The following is a 19284-nucleotide window of genomic DNA, read 5'->3' as shown; positions in this document are numbered from 1 at the left end:
AAGCAGTAACCCACAACAGCGTATGGCCTCATGCCTCACAACACACCCGGGCATGCATACGATATGTCTTAAAGTACACCTGGGTGTGGGTTACTGTGCTTATAAAATGACTCTGTTTTATTTTATAAAAAGAAAACAAAAAACAATGTCATTTTAAACTTTAAATTTAAGTTTTATTTAATGTAGGAAAAAATAAAGTCAGTATCATAATGGCAAAAATGTGTTTTCAAAATGCTGTTTTGTACACGAGAAGCTCATAGGCAACATTGTTATAATAGAGGACTAGAATGTGTTCATTTTAAAATGCTTATGTGGAAGGATAAATAAAAAAAAAAGAAAACCAAATAAATAGATAACAATGATAATTAATTGTTGTAACATTGAAGTATAAAAGCAGTAAGACAACGGTAATAGACAAACGGTCTCTAATTCCTGGTAATAGCCTCTGTCAGGTTTTATTGCTTACTTACACACATACACAGTTATCCTGATTTTAACCTCACCTCACCCACTGGACAGATTCTGTAAAGTCAGTCCATCACACACTAGTCACAGATCTACCATGCAAACCTCCCATACATACTGTCCATTCCCCAGGATGTATTCATTAAACCAAATGTTTGCTGTATTAGTACCGTTTACTTCATCTAACCAAAATCGTATTTTATGATTTAAAATGTGTTATTGAAATATTCCAGATTTAAAATAATATCCATGTTTTTGAAGTTATAACACTGCAATTCTTATTGAAAGATTTTTTTTGCAAAATGCCTGGTAAGGAACTTTATTGTTATGGGAACACATCTCTATTGCCGCCAACAAGAAAAAAAATAAAAATAAAATAAAACCCTTTCACACAGGCATGCTCTACCCAGGTCAGGACCGGGTGTCATGTGGGTTGGCTACGCGATTTCATGCTGCTTTTGATAAAGCAAGGTTGACCTAGGTGACAGGCGCAAGTACACAATGCATATATCAATGCCTCAGAAGCAGCTTGTTACGGATGCTTCTATCCAAGCTTCTCTGGATTGAACCATCAGCCCAAATGTTTATTAAAGGAAATTATTATTATTATTTATTTCTCAGCAGACACCCTTATCCAGGGCGACTTACATTATTTTTACATCCAGTTAAAATGATGAAACTCTTTCATATCATGATTAAATATTGAATGTGTTCAATTATTCAGTATTGTTTTTATTAACAAAAAAAGCCGCTAATGACACTCCGGTACAGTAAATTGTTCTTCCTCTATACTAGAATAGTAGAACTTCATTTAAAAAAAAAAAAGCTTGGTTACATCGCATACAGCTATGGCCAAAAGGTTTTGCATCACCCTATAGAATTAACTAATTTAGCTTCATAAAGTCGAATGAAACCTGCTGAGTAGTGTTACGTTAACATATTGAAATACATACCGCTTTGTAGTTTTCCATATCCCTTCACAAAAAAAGAACATTTAAGAATTTGACATTTTGAAATCTAACATAAAATACTGTACCACTATTATGGCTTCCTGGAGACTTGCGGTATAATTTTGTAGTTTCTTTGATTACATGGTTAAATAAAATATCTAAATTATGTTCTATAGTTGTTTTTTAATTTTTTTTTTATTATGTCTCAGTCCTAAAATTCTAGGTGATGCTTAACTTCTAACTGTAATTGTGAATTGAACACAGGGACTGAATTCTACCATTTACTAATTAATGTAAAAAAAATGAAAAAAATAACTGAAATATTTATTTTATTTATCTCTAAAGACATTATTTTGTAGATCATTTTAAGCTGTTTGTTATAGATAATCCATTCAGCATTCTATTTGTATGCAGTTGCTATCCACGTGATCTCCTGTATTTATACTCGTAACAATGCCCTCTTCTGGCACTGATGCGGAATGGCAACATAAAGTGGTATCAGGTCATCAAATCCAGTTCAGTTGTAGAGGCATTTAATTACAACACATTTGAAAGATTCTACTGAATTTCCCATATTTTGAAAACCAGTGATAGAGATAAAGTGAAACCATGTGAAGTGAATAAACTACACTGGGCTTCAATGTCTGTAAAATGCAAAAGAGCATTATAAAGTTTGCTAGACTCACTTGACAAAGAACCAGAGTAGACATGCCAGAGGTTCAATTAGCCACTCTTATAGTTCCAGAATACTACTGTATACAACATACAGTACATTAAAACTCCAATTACTGTATCATTTATTATGAGTAATGATTCAGTTCCAGCTGACCAATTACAGTGGACATTCCTTGACATGAACCTTTTCACCATAATGGTATGGTCTACTAACTGTGATACATTTCACATTTGCAACCAGTGTTGTTTTATTTTGTACAAAAAGATCCGTTTTGGCAAAAGGGTATCAAGTTTTTATCCCATTACTATGTCTCAGTAATGTAGATGTGATTTACTTGAACTATTGTTCATGTGTGTGTTATTGTAAGTCAAAAGCAGATGAGTTAAGGATGTTTATAGGCTGTGATGCATTTTCTAACCAGTATCCATTGTTGCAGGTCTGGAAGGGATGAAGTGAAGCTTTATCTCCTTCAAGATAAAGGTGCTGTGTTTGAGAACAAAGGGTTATAGGAAGTGATGCATAAGGCCTAGCAAAAACAGGAAATGGTATCCTGTCCACAGTAGGATGTAAGTAAGAAGAGGCAAGAGAAGCAGTAACTGAAGCACAGTTTCCCACTCGAGGCATTCTACAACAGCTGGTAGCTGTGAAAAGAGAAAAATGAAAATACATAAATGAAAAGATACACATAAAATAAAACATCAGAAACATTAATTGTATATTATTTTCGTACCTCAGACACTGAAATGAAAATGCAGGTGTTTCTTTCAAAACTGCACATTTAAGACATACATGTGTTACAGAGGTAGGCTGTGAACTGTGCATTATATGCAAAATCACTTACAATAGGGCATTGATTTAACATGTCATCCATAGGATGGAGCAGAAGGAGGTTAAGTGACTTGCTCAGGGTCACACAGTGAGTCAATCAGTGGCAGCGGTGGGATTTGAGCCAGTGACCATCTGATTATAAGCCCTGGACTTTAGCCACTGGACCACACTGCCTCCTGTGAATAAGACCTGAATGGAGGAGAGATTTTATGACATTATTTTGTTAATGCATATTATTCTTACCTTGATATGATTTATCTGATGTTAAAGTAGATGTTATATTATGAGAGATGTTTGCTGTTTTATTCTTACTAAAATCATAACTGTGTTCTTTCAGGCTGTCTGTGTTCAAAGGGCTTGGTGTAGATACTGGTTCCCATTGTTCCTAAATCACAGAATATGAAAGGTTTCACTTCACTGGTTTACAATAAGCATCACTTTCTACAGTGTATTTCACTCCATCAGTGTTAAAGCCTTCACATCAATGTCTTAGTGTTCCATGTTTACGGTCATTCTTATGAGATCAGGTAAAGAAGAGATATTCACACTGTAGCTCTTTCAACATGTTTTCCAGATTAGCTTTTTAACCTCTAACAATATGATCCCTAAACAAGTGTTTATTCAAATTAGTATCACTTTACATTGTCACAACAGTAGTATCTGTGAGTGATTTGCATTACACATAAACATTTCAACTAACCATTTTGAAGCTCTATCAATCAACTTAGCCACAAACTCCCCACATTCACACTTATCCCAACCACTTCATGTTAGTGTTGTATGTTGTTGTCTGTGTTCATATAGAACATGTTTACAACGAAAATAAAGGACTGGTGAGTTGTTGTACCATTGTCATACAACAAACGTGTCTATGTCGTACAGGCAGCCTCATTGAAGTAGCTAAAATTATATAAAGTTACAATTGAAAAGGCCCCTTTTTATCATCAAAATTGTGCATCACTGGAAGAGAACCTACCACTTTGGCGTGGTAAAAGTCACTGTACATGTAGCCATAGTGTATTCTTAATAGGAACATTTTTACAGATATATTTTAAAAAGTTAAGTTTTAGTAATATTGCAGCATACAGCACCTGTACAGAAAGACAGCCAGTTAATGTTGATGGATGATAAGCTGCAAAGGCATGAGGAGTAGGTGCTACTGAATGTGGACTCATTGTGCACAAGGAACCTGAGTAAAGAGGAAACCAGACTGATCATTTTTGCTTTAGCTTGTACTTCTGCAAGAAAAAAATATATATATTAAAAGATTTGTAGCCAAACAGTCTATAATAACACTTAATCATAAAGAAGAACACATACTATCTTTATAAGAAACTCCAGTTTTAAGCTTATCCTCCCGTCTCCACTTAGCTCTTCTGTTGGAAAACCATATCTTTGAAGAAAAAGAAATCGATATAACAGCCAGCCAATTCACATGCTTTAGTCTTTAATTACAACACTGACCACCATATAGCTTTTGTGGTGCAAATAATGTTTAAGAACATTTTGGTAATGTTAACCCAATTTCTGTAACTCACCAGGCAATCAAATAGCTGTTTGAGCATTTCTCTTCTGGAGACATCAAGTGACAGTTCAAATGAGTTTGAGGTCACAACCAGTGACCATAGCCCATGTGGTCACAAAACCACCACACATACTTCCATAGGCACTAGATTCACAAGTAATATAAATACAGTAATAATAATAATAATAATAATAATAATAATAATAATAATACAATTCCCTTATTTTACATAACTATCTGACATAGTATTATATAATGATCTTGACAACCATATTATCTGTAGGAAATGCTGAGATAGATTTACCCGTATTGTCGCTTCAGAAAGCATGAGCTCTGCAGCCAGTTTCTCTCTTGCAAATATATCTGGATAGTGAGTCCTTCCAAATACTAAAACCATGATACAAAAAGGTAACATACATAAAAAAGTGTGTCCCTGATAATGCATGTTATACATTCATATGAGCAAGGGTTTAAAGTTGTATTAGGTGTACACAAATAAGACAGTATTTGAAAGAGAGGGGGAATGGTACCTTCTTCTAAGGCCTCTGACTGTCCCTGACTAAAAACCGTTCTGTTTCGGTTCTGGCTAATTGCCAGCTGGATCTTCTGTGGCCCAGAATCCTTTCTGGCGTCTAGCTGCAATGCTTTCAAAGTGATGGGTGCTCTCTGTTCAATAAATCCTGCTGGTGACACACAAAATCAAATGGAAAACGAGTGTTGTTCTAAAACTCTAGCATTGTACAGCTAATCTAGAATAGAAGGATGTTTTGCGCTTACAATGAGGGACTAAATAAAATGGTTTGCCCACAGTCCACATATACAGTGTATACCATAAGATACCAGATATCTGACTTAAATATTTGCCTTTAAGATCAGCTTTGTCAACCACAAATCTTCTTTGGTATGCCACTATTTTCAAAACCAGGGAAATGTATTTTGATTAAAAACTTTTATAAATACCCAAAGAAATACCAAAAAAAAAAAAAAAAAAGGTTATCAGAATTTGTCTCAATTCTCCCATTGGCTATTGGACCTTCTTTGTATTCCATCATAACAGAGACTTAGGTCTGGATTAAATCAAAATTATGGCAGCGCCATAGCTGTTACAAATTATAGCTATGGGATCGCCATAAGCTTGGATGCATGATAAATTCCACTAACCCAGATTTTTACAATTACAAATATGTTCTAGGTTTGATTTGAATATAGATCTCAGAGTAGAATTTTATAACTTAGATTCTCCATCCTTCTTAACTGCACTGTGATGTTGTATAGATTCTTACCTGGATTACATTGATATGCAAGAGAATTCTCCAGTAGTTGAGGGCCCAGTTCCAACTGTATGTTCCGTAATACTCGATTTACAGAAGAAACCTAGATTGTGTTGACATGAAACACAGGTTAGAAACAGCCCAGTCCATTAACTACACTGATTTTTTTTTTCATTATACAAAAATAATCAGGATATATTTTACAAAAAATGTTGTATTTAAACTAAAGCAACATTACCCATTTATAAAAATATTACATGACAATACAGGTTCAACAACAAACCTTTTTTTCAGTTTGTTCTTATTTCTAAATGCTGAATATACATATAATATTTACAATAAAATAATTCACCTACACTTGGTACTTTATCATGAGTACAGATCCTCTCAGACAAAAGCTTCCCCTGGATTTCCCAGGCAAATATCGAAGGGTTTTTCCTCTTATACTGGCCAATTTTAGCAATGACCTCATGAGTTAGGAGGCGGGGTTTACTGCCTCCAATTGCCTTTGGGCATAAAAGACCAGTTTGATGGTACCTGCACAATATCTTACTGACACAGCCATTGGACACCTGTAATAAAAACAAATAATAATAAAATAAATAAATTATATATATATATATATATATATATATATATATATATATATATATATATATATATATATATATATAGTAAGGCACTGTATTAAACCTTCCAGATTAATCTTTGTTACCCATTTATTTTTTTTGCAATGTCTTTCAAAATATTGCTGTCTCATAATATCATGCTAAAAACGAGGCAAAGGAATCTCCTACTGGTCCCTCGAAACTAGACCCGACTTTGGATCTATTCTCTTTGTACAATATATTTAAATGTAAATGGTCATAGGAGGCTGTGTGGTCCAGTGGTTAAAGAAAGGGGCTTGTAACCAGGAGGTCCCCGATTCAAATCCCACATCAGCTACTGACTCATTGTGTGATCCTGAGCAAGTCTTTTAATCTCCTTGTGCTCCGTCTTTTGGGTGAGACGTAATTGTAAGTGACTCTGCAGATGATGCATACTTCACACACCCTAGTCTCTGTAAGTCACCTTGGATAAAGGTGTCTGCTAAATAAACAAATATAATAATAATACAACATATAACTGAATAGCTGGCCCAATTTGTTTCTATTAATGACAAAAAGTGCTACTATTTTTTTAAAAAAACACAAATGGGGTCTATTCAATTGATCTAAAGGGAACTTCATGAAAACGCCTCTCTGTGTGTAAATCTCTGAAGTATATTCCAGTTTTTTTTAAGTAATCTTCCAGTTTTTGTCTCATTTTAATATTGAATATTTAGAGCTATCACTGTTGAGATCGATTGGAAAGTCCCCAAGGTCACACAAAAAATAATGCTCTTCATTATTGATTAAAATAATTTCAGACTATTCTATTTTTGACAATCTTATTTAATTTAAATCTTTCATATTAATCCTACAATAAATACAAAAAATCAAGATGTTAGCTTGTAAACACATAAGCTGTATCTCTCTTTTACTGCTTGCTTCACATTTGCTGATAAGCACACATATTTTAAACAACCTAATGTTACCTTATACAAGGTAGTCCAAGATAAAACTAATCGGGGTCCGTGAAAGCAGCCGCAGTAATGCATAACGTTTCAACCAAAGAAGAATTTCAGAAAAAGAAGAATTTGAATACCTGTAAAATCCTAGAGATTTCACAGGGTCTCATTCCTCCTGCTGCCAACTGGATGATTTTTTTTCTTTTACAAGTGGGAAGAGGTCGACCATTTACAAACACCCCGCCAAGCTGATTTACACTACCAATCCCTAAAAAGAGAATAAAATACAATTTAAAGAAAAACTTTGTCCTTGTGTAAGCTTCATGTGTAGACGTAATGCAACTTAGACACAAAGTTGGTCATGGTTTGGGTAAGTGGGGTTTAGTGACATATGAGGCAATATCTACAGTATAGTGAGCATGAGTTCAATTGAACAGCACCGAAACGCACACTCCAAAGCACAGTTTCAAAATGATACCTTACGGGTAGGACATGTGCAAATTCTTACAAACATGCTGGCCAATTTAATCGTCAACAATAGTGTATACCACTAACAACGAACAGCATTTAAGATGAATCAGCAAATGTCATGCATATACTAGATATGTCTAGCACAGTCCAACAACGATAGTGCCTTGGTTTCAAAAGCTATAAAAAATATATACAGATATGTAGCTTATTAAAAGGGTATCATATCACAAATAAGAGAAAAGTTAATTGTTTGATACAAACAAATCATTTAAATAATATAAAAAAACTTAGTAAGCTACTCTGCATATACTTGTTAGCTAATATTGCAAATATTTGAACTTAAAAAATGTGAATAGTAACCTTCATGTGACATTTTTGCACAAATGCTTCAAGTTTTTCTTATTCTGGAAAAAAGAAAACACAAAAAAAGATACAAACAGTACTGGATGTTAAATGTTCCAAACATAATATATGGTTTATACAAACGTTTTTAAAAATTAAATTGACAAAGTGTGTGCGTGCCTGTGTGTGTCTGGTTGGTTCTAATCAACTAAAAATACAGTGTCACAACATTTTTGTTCACTTAAAAACAACCCTTTAATATATATATTAAGCAGTAATAATGAAATCAGGTTTCAATCGGTATTCTACGACGATAGTTGTGATGAAATAAGTCTTAGTAAGAGCTAAAGTAAAATAATTGTATGAAATATTGTCACACATTCTGTACATATGTTTAACTTGTTTTACATTTGTCGTAGTGGCCACGTCTCGTGGCATAGGTATAAGTGTACACGTATTGCGTTTGTTACAAAGAGTATTGTGCTCGTGAAAAGCGTTTCATTTGAATTATTCCATTTATTTATTTATTTATTTATTTATTTATTTATTTATTTATTTTACAGTATAGGCCTAACTAAAAACTTAACAAAACAGGCATGTAAATAGTCATTAAAATACTGGTATAATACAACTGTAGGCTACTAGTTAGCGAATCAAAAGCTGTAATGATATGTGGCCAAAAAATAAGAATTCTCCTACCTTAAAAACGTAGTTTCCCTATTAGAACATAACCCGATGTGCCTCAGATGTTAGTCCAACTTCACCAGATCAATCCATTAGCGTGTTACAAGTGTGATGGCACAGATTTATAGGGTATCCAGATGATGTCATCTAAGAGGAGGAGGAATGTAGATTGTTCTGTTTTGGAGGCATGGTTTACACTGCAATTCTGCATATCACATCCCAACTTTCAAGAAAACTATTACTTTAAAAACGTTTTCTGATACATATATTATTGCTTAAACTGCACCAGTTTGGCTATGCAAAATAAAATAAATAAATAAATAAATAAATATATCAAGTAGAGCGGAAAAGTATTCTGTGAAAACACAATTATCTCACCTCATTTTTAACAGGCATATGGATGAATAGTATGTGCGTTGGCTCGCAATCCACCTGCACGCAAGTAATCATTTGCATTTCTGAAAATGTGTATCGTTAAATTCATAGATGTAAAATGTGACTTTGGGGTCGATTTGTTCAACATTTACAAGTACACTTTACGAGAAACAACTTGAATTGCATCTACTAGCTGTGGTTATAATTCAACAAGTGGTTGATGTAATCCAGGTGAGTTCCCTAGTATTATAAGACGATCTAAAAGATCCAGCTGTAGTTAATACTGGTGCATAGGCTCAACGTATTAAGCCCTCAGTTTAAAATCGCTGCAGAAGTAACCTCTTGGTTTTTAATAGATACATTAAGTGGGTTTACCTTTGATGAAAACAAAAACAAGCATAACATACACGTGGGCCTGTGATTATTGCTGTTTCTCTTCATATAGCATTTATTTATGTAAAAAACATACACTTTGTATTGGTTGACTTCGGTGCATGTGTTATATGATTTCTACTATTGGTCTATGAGTATAGTTTTTGAATTTGCAGATTAGCCTAGTGTTACAGGTAGAGGTTTATAGCTGGAAAACAGATACGTCGTGTAGCTTGCAGGGAACAAACGTTGATCAGATTTCAGCACCAACACCAGTGGACAGCATCCCAGAGCATTGTTTGGCTCAAAAATCAGTCATCACATACATTCGTTTCGTAGATTATTCCAAAGTTTGCCAAGTAATTTGCCTATAAGCATTATATTAAAAGGGTTAAAATCCAATGTCACCTTAGTGTTTTATTTTCATTTGTTTCATAAACATTGTTTTAAAAATGGCAAAACTCACTGAAGATTTGTTGTCACGTGACTTGAGCATCCTTCTTTTTGAGACAAGTGTTACCTGCTTGTCTGAGTATTTTAAACAAACACGAAAAACTGTTTCCAACACGCCTGCCATATGGTAAAGTGCATTTGATAAATCATAAATCCAACCTATATACTTTTTTATTACATTTTTTCCATGAACAAATAGAGGTAGAGATGGAAAATGTGGATGGCCAATTGAGGTTTGTATTCATAAAATACAGGCTGAAAAAACTTTCACAGATGTCCCTCGCCTGGCCTACAGATAAAAAATGTTGTAAACGTTTCAAAGAAAATATTTGAACAGCAAATATTAGCAAATGAAAATCTATACAACCCTGCTCGTTTGCCCTGTTTAATGACTAATTGGGCATCATTAGCAAAACCCACACAGGTCTGGACACTCCAGAAAGAATGGGTAGCATTTTAAAATACCATATGTTCCAAATTATACATTAACCACAGCATGCCTTTCAATAATATTTTCAGGACTGGGTGCATCACCCGCTAAAAAGTAAAAAGCTCTTTACAAACCACCATTACCCTGTCAACAGATTGAAAAGATACAAACGCATGATTTAATTTTAATGAGCAGAAATCAAATTCTGATTGATTAGGGTTACTCCAACTGTCATTTTTTTTTCCAGAAGACAAATATAAGTACATGGTTGAAAGGCACAGTGAATATATAATAAGCAATATGTTCAATGCGTAATTGTGAAACGCGTACATATATTGCCACTTGAACAAAACATCTGAAGGACAATCCGTTAAATATGGTTCAGCAAACGTATCTGAATCTGTTATACTTAACAAAAATGATTGTAACATGTACTTGAATCATTTAGATGCCTGTATTTATTTATTTTTCTTTTGTGGAGTGAAGAGAACAACAAAAAGACTCGACATGCTCCACAATCTTACTCCCTGTATCAGGTTACCAGGAGCTTTCCAAAGCGCACAGATGGAGCTGTAATTGTATCCAATGTAGGACAACAAAGGAACGTGTCTAAAATGGGACAACTAATTAGATATGATAGTGTGTTGTTTAACAGCGAAGGTCTATCAAAACCTTTGTCATATGAAGACATCAGGTATGTTAACATAGTTGCGTGCTTGCCTAGGGTACCTTGGATAACCTTTGGATAACTCTTGGGTATGTTGGTGTTAGGATGGAAAACGTCCATTTCGTTATTATTCTTATGTGAATTGTTACATAAAGTAAAATTGTTTCTTGATAACAAATGAGTAAATAAAACAAACAGTTAGTTTCCTAGTGGGCGATATTTGAGTTATTTTTTGAGATGTGATTGTAGAGATCCTATAATAATAACATATCTTGGAAATGATTGTGCGATTTATAAAATTAGCCTATATTGTACTTGCTGTAAGTACATTATCTTAGTAGAATATGTAAACCAAGTGAATCAAGTACAAGTAATATACAACATACAGTTTGATATGTATGTTTATAATAGACTGCTTAACCGAGCGTTTTTACTCAGCCAAATGAAAGCGTAGATTGTTTGGTCAAAACAACTTGCTTGGAAATTAGCATACATTATTAAACAAAGCACATTCTTATTATGCACGTTTTATTCTACTATACAGTTTGCGGGAATATTGAGAAGCATACTGATTTATATAAGCATTCAAGACTTTCTTTTACAATAGTATGATTAGCAGACTGCTTAATAATAATACTGTCTGTAGTATATGTGTGTATGTATTTGTGTGTGTGCGAGAATAAGGAAAACACTGCTGAAACACTTTCGAATAGAATGCTTGAGCAATGCGAGTATAAGAGTTAGTTCAAACAGAGGAGGACGGGAACTGTTTCTTTAGATGTTTAGGTGTGGTTTTATACGGTTCACAAAATGACCATCGAACAATTAGACATAATGTAATAGAACTAATGGAAAGCAATATAAAACAATTTGAAATGTACATCGACTCAGTGACCCATATTGAAAAAATGAAATTAAGTGACGGGAGTATAGATTCTTGAGCTACAGAGGGCTACACCTTTAACCACATCCCAAAAAGCAGTACTTATTATTATTATTATTATTATTATTATGTATTTCTTAGCAGACGCCCTTATCCCGGGCGACTTACAAGATGTTTTACATTTTTACATACAATTACCCATTTATACAGTTGGGTTTTTACTGGAGCAATCTAGGTAAAGTATCTTGCTTAAGGGTACAGCAGCAGTGTCTCCCACCGCGGATTGAACCCACGACCCTCCGGTCAAGAGTCCAGAGCCCTAACCACTACTTCACACTGCTGCCCCGTACTGAGTAAACGACTTAAGTTTATACATACTAATAGATACATCGATAAAGAAACTGGCCACTGAATTAAAGGAGTGGGAGAGACGCATGAGATTAGCAGAATATTTTTTCAATGAAAATATCTCAGATTCAGAGGGTAATTATGAGCATGGACTACTCCGGATGGAAGAGATAAATGGTTAGATATGTATATTGAAGTAGTTAAACAAGAAATAATAGTAGGACTAAAGAAAAGATGTAAACTTACAGTAATTTAACCAATATTGAAGAACAAGCTATGACTGAGTTGTTAAATGATGATGATATAATGATAAGACTAGCAGATAAAGGCTCAGGAATAGTGATAATGAACACAGATGACTATATGAAATATGTAGAATGTGAATTAAATAATACATATACATATAAAGAAGTTAAAAGCAATAAATCGGTAAAATAGGTTAAGGAAATTGCGGAGAGACTATACAATAAAGGCATTATATCAAAAGAATTAAAAGAAATACATGCAGCCACATAATGCAAGAAAAGGCCTAGCAAGAGGAAATCCTAAAATGCACAAAGAAAATCACCCTATGCGAATGGTAGTCAGCACGATTGATAATCCAACACACATAATAGCTGAAATAGCAGAAAAACAACTTAGGTCGCACGTTGAGAAATTACCAAGCTATATTAAGGATACAACACATTTTTTAAAAAGACTTGAATCACTAAAACACAACCTTCCAGAGAATACAATTTTATTTTGCATGGATGTAAAATCCTTGTACCCAAGTGTCCCTCGTAAAGAAACTTTAGAAGCTTGTCAAAAAGCACTAGATAATAGACTAGATAAATCAATACCAACAGCAGAGGTGCTGAACATGATCAACGTAGTTTTAGAAAACAGTTATTTTACATTTGTTAATAAGAATTACAAACAAAACAATGGTACTGCAATAGGATCTAAATTAGGAATGCATTCTACCGGTACATACATGGGGAAATGGGAAAAACAATTACTTAGAAAATCGGAAAGAGAACCTTTAGAATACATTCGGTTTGTAGATGATATTTTGGGGGTTTGGACACATGGAGAAGAATCTCTTTTCCAGTTTCATAAAATGGCAAATGAAATACAGAGTAATATTAAGGTGGACCTTCGATGGACAAGAAAAGAAATAGAATTTTTAGATACCATAGTAAAACTTGAAGAAGGTTCAATTGAGACTGACCTCTTCTGTAAACTTACTGACATGCACCAGTATTTACACATGTCCTCTGCACATCCTAGAAAGATATGTACAACATATCAAAACGTTGGGCAGCTGGCTCTTTGAGCTAATATATATATATATATATATATATATATATATATATATATATATATATATATATATATATATATATATATATATATATACACACACACATATACACGCACGCACGCGCGCGCACACACACGCATATTTTACCAAGTATTTGGTGCCACGCTTTAATTATATTGCGCATGTCAATTAAGCAATTTGTGGTGGGATGGCAGGTTTTCTAAAGCAGGCTCACTTTATAACCATCTAAGCTGTGTAGGGCCTATATTATAATATCCCGATTGTTTTAAAAAGCTGTCTTGTACATGACCCATATTATAATACGTTCTATAGAGAATAAAAACATACAGTGACTGACAGGTTTATTCCACTCTGTGATAGAAGTCTCAGCAGCCCCAAACGTGCAGTATAGTGGACATGGTAATCTGACAGCAATGCGCAATTGCCATGCAGCGCAGAAGCGTAAAACACCCAATTCTGTTATTAGCGCACTCCGTGACAGCACCCACACGGTGATCATATAAACTAGTATTGGAAATGGAAGTGTCAGCATCCAGCTTGACAGAATAAATGTACGCAACACCACTGCAAACAAAGCATGTTCGCAATTTCTGGAATCTAACAGTTCTGGTGTAATATATATATATCAGAAGGCGGACAGTGGGTGCACGCATTTCCAGCGCATTTCAAAACCTATACCCCTTCATACAAGCCTTGAGCAGTAAACTGAGACTTGCTAAAAAACGAAAATAAAATGGTCTTACCACTGCACGGTGTCGTCAGAGTAGGAGTCGACCCAAGGTACACATTGCCATTTGATTTTTGTTAACGATCAAAAAAAAAAAAAAAAGTTGAGATAATAGTGTGTGGATTTGGAAAATGTGTTGCGCACTTTGTAAAGGCAATGTCTGTGTCTGTGGAACTTATTTTAGTAAGCCAACAGTAAGTATACCAGTGTTGGTAATTGGTTATTCTTTTCAGAAGCCAGGGAATTTCCCCAGTGATTTATTTGTTTTCTCTTCCTTAAAAACGTGTGTTTTTTGTTTATTTAAAAAACAATGAACAACAAAATAGTAACACATGACATTTGTCTTCTATTAAACAATTGGGCTTTTTCTATTAGCAATCAAACAACGCAGGTGTATGGAGAGATGCTCTGTTGATCCAACTTTTGCATATCAAAACATTTACAAAAATTTGCAATGTCATTGTTTTGGCCCATGGTTTCTTAACTCAATCCCATGCAAATCAGACATATGACTGATTGTGAAACTATGCAAGTACAAAAATGACTAAATAATGCTAAAGGCCTATTGTCTGTTAAGTTACTGGTGTTTTCCATTGACAATATGTCAACAGAAAATTGAATGTCTAAAAACTGTAGCACCATAGTATATGCATGTATGTGATGATAAGACCATAGACCCCTCCATAACTGCAATCACCCAGTCTGCAAATCCACCATTCATATTGAGATAGATTACAGTGGGTTTTAATACTGATCTTGATGCAATTCAATCAATCATTTGAACTTAATGGAGCCACCCTTAGTAAATCTGCACTGTAATTCGTCATGTTTCCCATGCTTTTCTGATGGCTATTAGTTTACCATGGTATGTTTTTTAATTTGCAGTACCATACCCTTCTGGGTTTTACAGTGCTTCACTATGCTTCATTACACTTCGCTATGCGTTTACTAGGGGCACGTTTTTAAGGGCACAATGTGTACAGAACATATTACATTCACCAGTGACATCCAGTACCTCTGTATTAATCTGGTTAGGTGTACCTTCTTTGTAACATACTTGCTAGATTTTTTAAATCTACTATTAGATTGTTTGTAAACTGATTTTTAAACCAAATGTGTAAAATTAAAAAGCTAAAATAGAAAAAAAGAATCATGCATGTATTAACTGAATTCACAGAATGTGTTTAATAAAGCATTTTTCTTTTGTTACATTTAAACCTGAACCAAACACATTGGGAGGTTTGAAACAGGTGCAAAGAAAAACATTCGGAGAGGAGTAAAACTATTGTAACAGTATAGAATTAGCAAAAAAAAAAAGCTGTGAAATTAGTAGAAATTAGTTATGTTACAAACAAGTATTTGGTTGGGTGTTATATATATTTATATGTTTAGTTGTACCAACTAAGTTTTCTGATCCCAAAATTGGTAAAATAAATACATAAATAAATAAATAAATAAATAAATAAGTGGTTATGGATGGATAGTTCAAGTACACTTAAGGTTGTAAAGGATCGCCTTCAGAAGAAGCAGATTAGTAGAATGGATGGCAGACCAATAACCCGATTGAACACCCAATAGATCGAATGTGGCAGTCACTGAAAATAAGGGTTAAAGCCAAGAACAACAGTGAGTTGAAACACATTTACAAAATAAAAAAAGAAATACATTGAGACAAACAAACTTAAAATAAACGTAAAAGCATATTCCCACATAATCCTGAGCAACGTTTGGAAAAAGGCATACATTCTGTGAACTGCAAAATTGCAAAGTATTCCGCAGGAAAGTCTAAAAGTCACACAAATAGTGAAAGGCGTTTCTATTACAATTTCAGCATCAATATTGCTTTAGAAATCCAGATTGATTGATAACATATGTTTATAATATACTTAAATAATGTGTAATTAGAACATAGTTGACAATGAAATGTCACTGACAGTGGTATTATTGTTCCGCCACACATGTGCAGTGTACTGAATAACGTTGCAATACCATGTTCTTGTGTATTTTGGCATTTTTTTTTTTTTTATGATGGACACATTTTGCATTTAACGTTTTTTTTTTCTAGGTAGGTGCAATAGCTCGTCCTTTGATGACGAGTTCAACATGCAGTACCAAACTCAGCCTTTAGGTTTGCTGTGCGATGAAAGTAACAACGCCTGTGTATGCTTTGCTGTCGTGCAACGTCAACTACAGTGGGCCTATTTAACAAAGTATTGTTCTGCTGCCAAATCAGCCACCTACAACTACAGTACAATAAGAACCACAGGGGCCAAGAGAGAATTTGATTGTGAAGCATCTCATGGTTATTTTTGTGTTTAATATTTTTCCTTTTTAAAAGCAATGAGAAGGAGCACCGTATCAGTATATATCAGTCTACCAAGTACGGTAGTGAATTAGTTGTATGCCTTTGTTTTATATGAGTATTCACTTCAATTCAAAGATTTCAGTTTACAAAAGTTCCCATATTTTGAAAACTCAATGTTGACAGGTATATTTAATATTAATTTATGTTCTTTCACACACACACACACACACACACACACATATATATATATATATATATATATATATATATATATATATATATATATATATATATATATATATATATATATAATATTGGACAATTAAAACAAACCAGTTAATGAGGTATTTTGCAAAAATAAATAAATAAATAAAATACTTATGTAACTGCAAAAGGCCCAAAATAACATAACACTCTACTGCACCAACCACCTCTGGAAGAACATTTACAGTAGGTATGCTATGTGCCCTGCAGTCTCACGCACAAAAATGATTCGATGGTGAAACGTACTAATTGGCGAGCAGTGTTTGCTTCAGAGAAGAGCACAACTGCTGCAGCCCTTAAGAAGTTATTTGATAAAATGATCGTTTATAATGTAGTTGTATACGAGACAAGCGGGTGTTTTTTGTGTGTCGTGTTTTAGGGGGATCATAGTTCACAATTTCTTACACCTAAATAAATAAATACATACATACAAATAAATAAATTGTGTCAGTTTGCATTTTGTATTTTAACCGGTTGTGTGGCGTTCAGAGAATAGATAGTGTGTAGAGCATACCAGCAAATGTATACGTGTACATCTAACGGGTCTACCTATGTGATTCTCAGTTTCACATTCTGTCAGTATACAAACATAACGGCAAGGGAACGACCAATCCATACAACAGTTATGTTCTGTATTAACATCTGGTTGCTGCTGACGTGTCGTTTCTTGTAACCTGGAAGTTTCCATTCCTTCATACTGACGTTTCATTGAAAGCCCTCTATTCCTCCCCTGTATTGCCTTCACTGTTGCCCCGGAAAGGGTCGCTTTTTTAAGTGTATATCCCGTGCATGCTGGGGTTGCAAGTCGGTGTGTTTCCGGTATAGAGAGTGTGTGAGTAGCACTCAGTCTTTTTTCCCCCCTTGGTCTCCAGATCTCAGTAGAGCAGAAGTCAGTCTCCCAACTTTTCTCCACTTGAATCCCACAACGGTGCGTTTTATACTAGCGACCATGGCTTCTTCAGCAGCAGGACAGGCTCAAACCAACCCCTCTCAGACACTGTCGCTCCAGAGGGGAATCGTTAAAATGGTAAGCAAGGAAGACATAGTGAAAGTTAAGTTAGACACAATACAGAGATTTTAAAGTGCTATTGTATGTCAATTTGTAAAAGAATGGACAATTAACTGATGTTGATAAACAGAAAAAAATTATAGTAAAAAGCAACATAGTTGTAACACACTGTTTACTTACTACAACTCTGTTACCTCTGTTCAGTTACTGTTACTTTTAGTACTAGTAGAGAATTTATGAATTAAAATAAAATCATTTCCTGAAAACAATGCGGTTAGTTTGTCCAAATATGTAGTGTATGGCCTTTTAAAGCGCGAGGAGAGCCATTTGTAAAAGTGTCGGAATAATTCCAATACTACTGTAAGTTATTGGTGACTACATAAATACCTAAGCAAAATGTATATTGTAAGGTTTATGAGAATATAACTTAATGGTGAGAAATGAAGCGCTTTTATTTCATATTGTTAGTCTGTGGAAGCATGCAGTAAGTTACCTGAGTTCTGAGAGAGAAAAAAAAAAATCCAATCACTTCACTCCAATCTTAAATATTTGACATGCAGCTGGAAAGAACAACTAGTCTAATAGTAAAACCATGCAACCTGGCCACTTAAGAAACTTGGGGAAATGGTGCAGGTATTCATACCCGTGAACACGTTTTTATGATGTGTGTGTGTGTTTTTTGAGACAGAAGCACTGTAGCGGGGTATGGTTGGATGTGTCGTTGTAGTAGTTTTTTTAATTCTAAAATGCACTACCGAAAATAAAACCGTCACAGATCTGGCAAAAAGAAAGCCTAGTAATTACTCGAAGAAAATGAGTTTGATACCAGATCAGAGATGTAGCACACTCATTTAGATCATTGCAAGTTTACTGTACCACAATTGGACACGTAGTAACTAATACGACCAGTGCAAGTATCAATGGCCCGACTAAGTAAAGTGACCCCAGATGGCAATACTGGAATCTGCACTACACACATTAAAAGTCTTAGTGCCAAACTTAGGCCTGATAAGTTATAGCAATTTCAACAAAAATCCAATTTGAGAGTTTTAACACTTTACAACTGTGTAGCACTCTCATTTTCTGTAATTGAGAACTGTACTCCTCCTATTTTCTCATTTTCTTTCTTTGTATGAAATATGAACTCCACTTTATGTTTCTTAAACATGTTTTGTACATTTAAGAGTTGCAGTATTTCAACCTGCATGCCTCAATGTACACTTTTGAGAAGGGAATCCTGGAAACCTTGTAACATTCAAATTAAACTGCAGCTTACAGTTACTTTGGCTTAAGTAACTATCTGTTTACTGAATGGATAGTTTGCTTTCTCAAACCCACAAAATGTTCTATTTATACTGGAAAG

The 19284-nt window shown here is 34.4% G+C and overlaps 1 protein-coding gene and 1 long non-coding RNA gene across 3 annotated transcripts in view; one reads left to right on the top strand and one right to left on the bottom strand.

Annotated features, from left to right (window-relative positions):
* Positions 1-6153: 6153 nt before the first annotated feature.
* LOC117419484 (uncharacterized) lies at positions 6154-8823 on the bottom strand. The gene is made up of 4 exons (XR_004547272.2): positions 8777-8823; positions 8096-8139; positions 7402-7532; positions 6154-6287 (listed from the first exon to the last, which is right to left on the bottom strand). It is a non-coding gene; the product is annotated as an uncharacterized LOC117419484 (long non-coding RNA).
* An 8863-nt stretch (positions 8824-17686) lies between these two features.
* The window catches only part of LOC117419768 (staphylococcal nuclease domain-containing protein 1-like), a 188973-nt gene continuing 187375 nt past the window's right edge, over positions 17687-19284 (top strand). The window contains exon 1 of one of the 2 annotated variants that reach the window (XM_034032848.3): positions 17687-17939. In XM_034032848.3, the coding sequence (XP_033888739.2) occupies positions 17862-17939 (78 nt within the window). In that variant the 5' untranslated portion in view covers positions 17687-17861. The remainder of the gene's footprint in view (positions 17940-19284) is intronic. The other variant, XM_034032847.3, reaches the window with a different exon arrangement.

This window comes from Acipenser ruthenus, chromosome 14 (genome assembly GCF_902713425.1).
Source record: "Acipenser ruthenus chromosome 14, fAciRut3.2 maternal haplotype, whole genome shotgun sequence".
Taxonomy (NCBI): Eukaryota; Metazoa; Chordata; class Actinopteri; order Acipenseriformes; family Acipenseridae; genus Acipenser; species Acipenser ruthenus.
The sequence above is the reverse complement of the archived record's forward strand: the minus strand, read 5'-3'. Positions and strand labels throughout refer to the sequence as shown.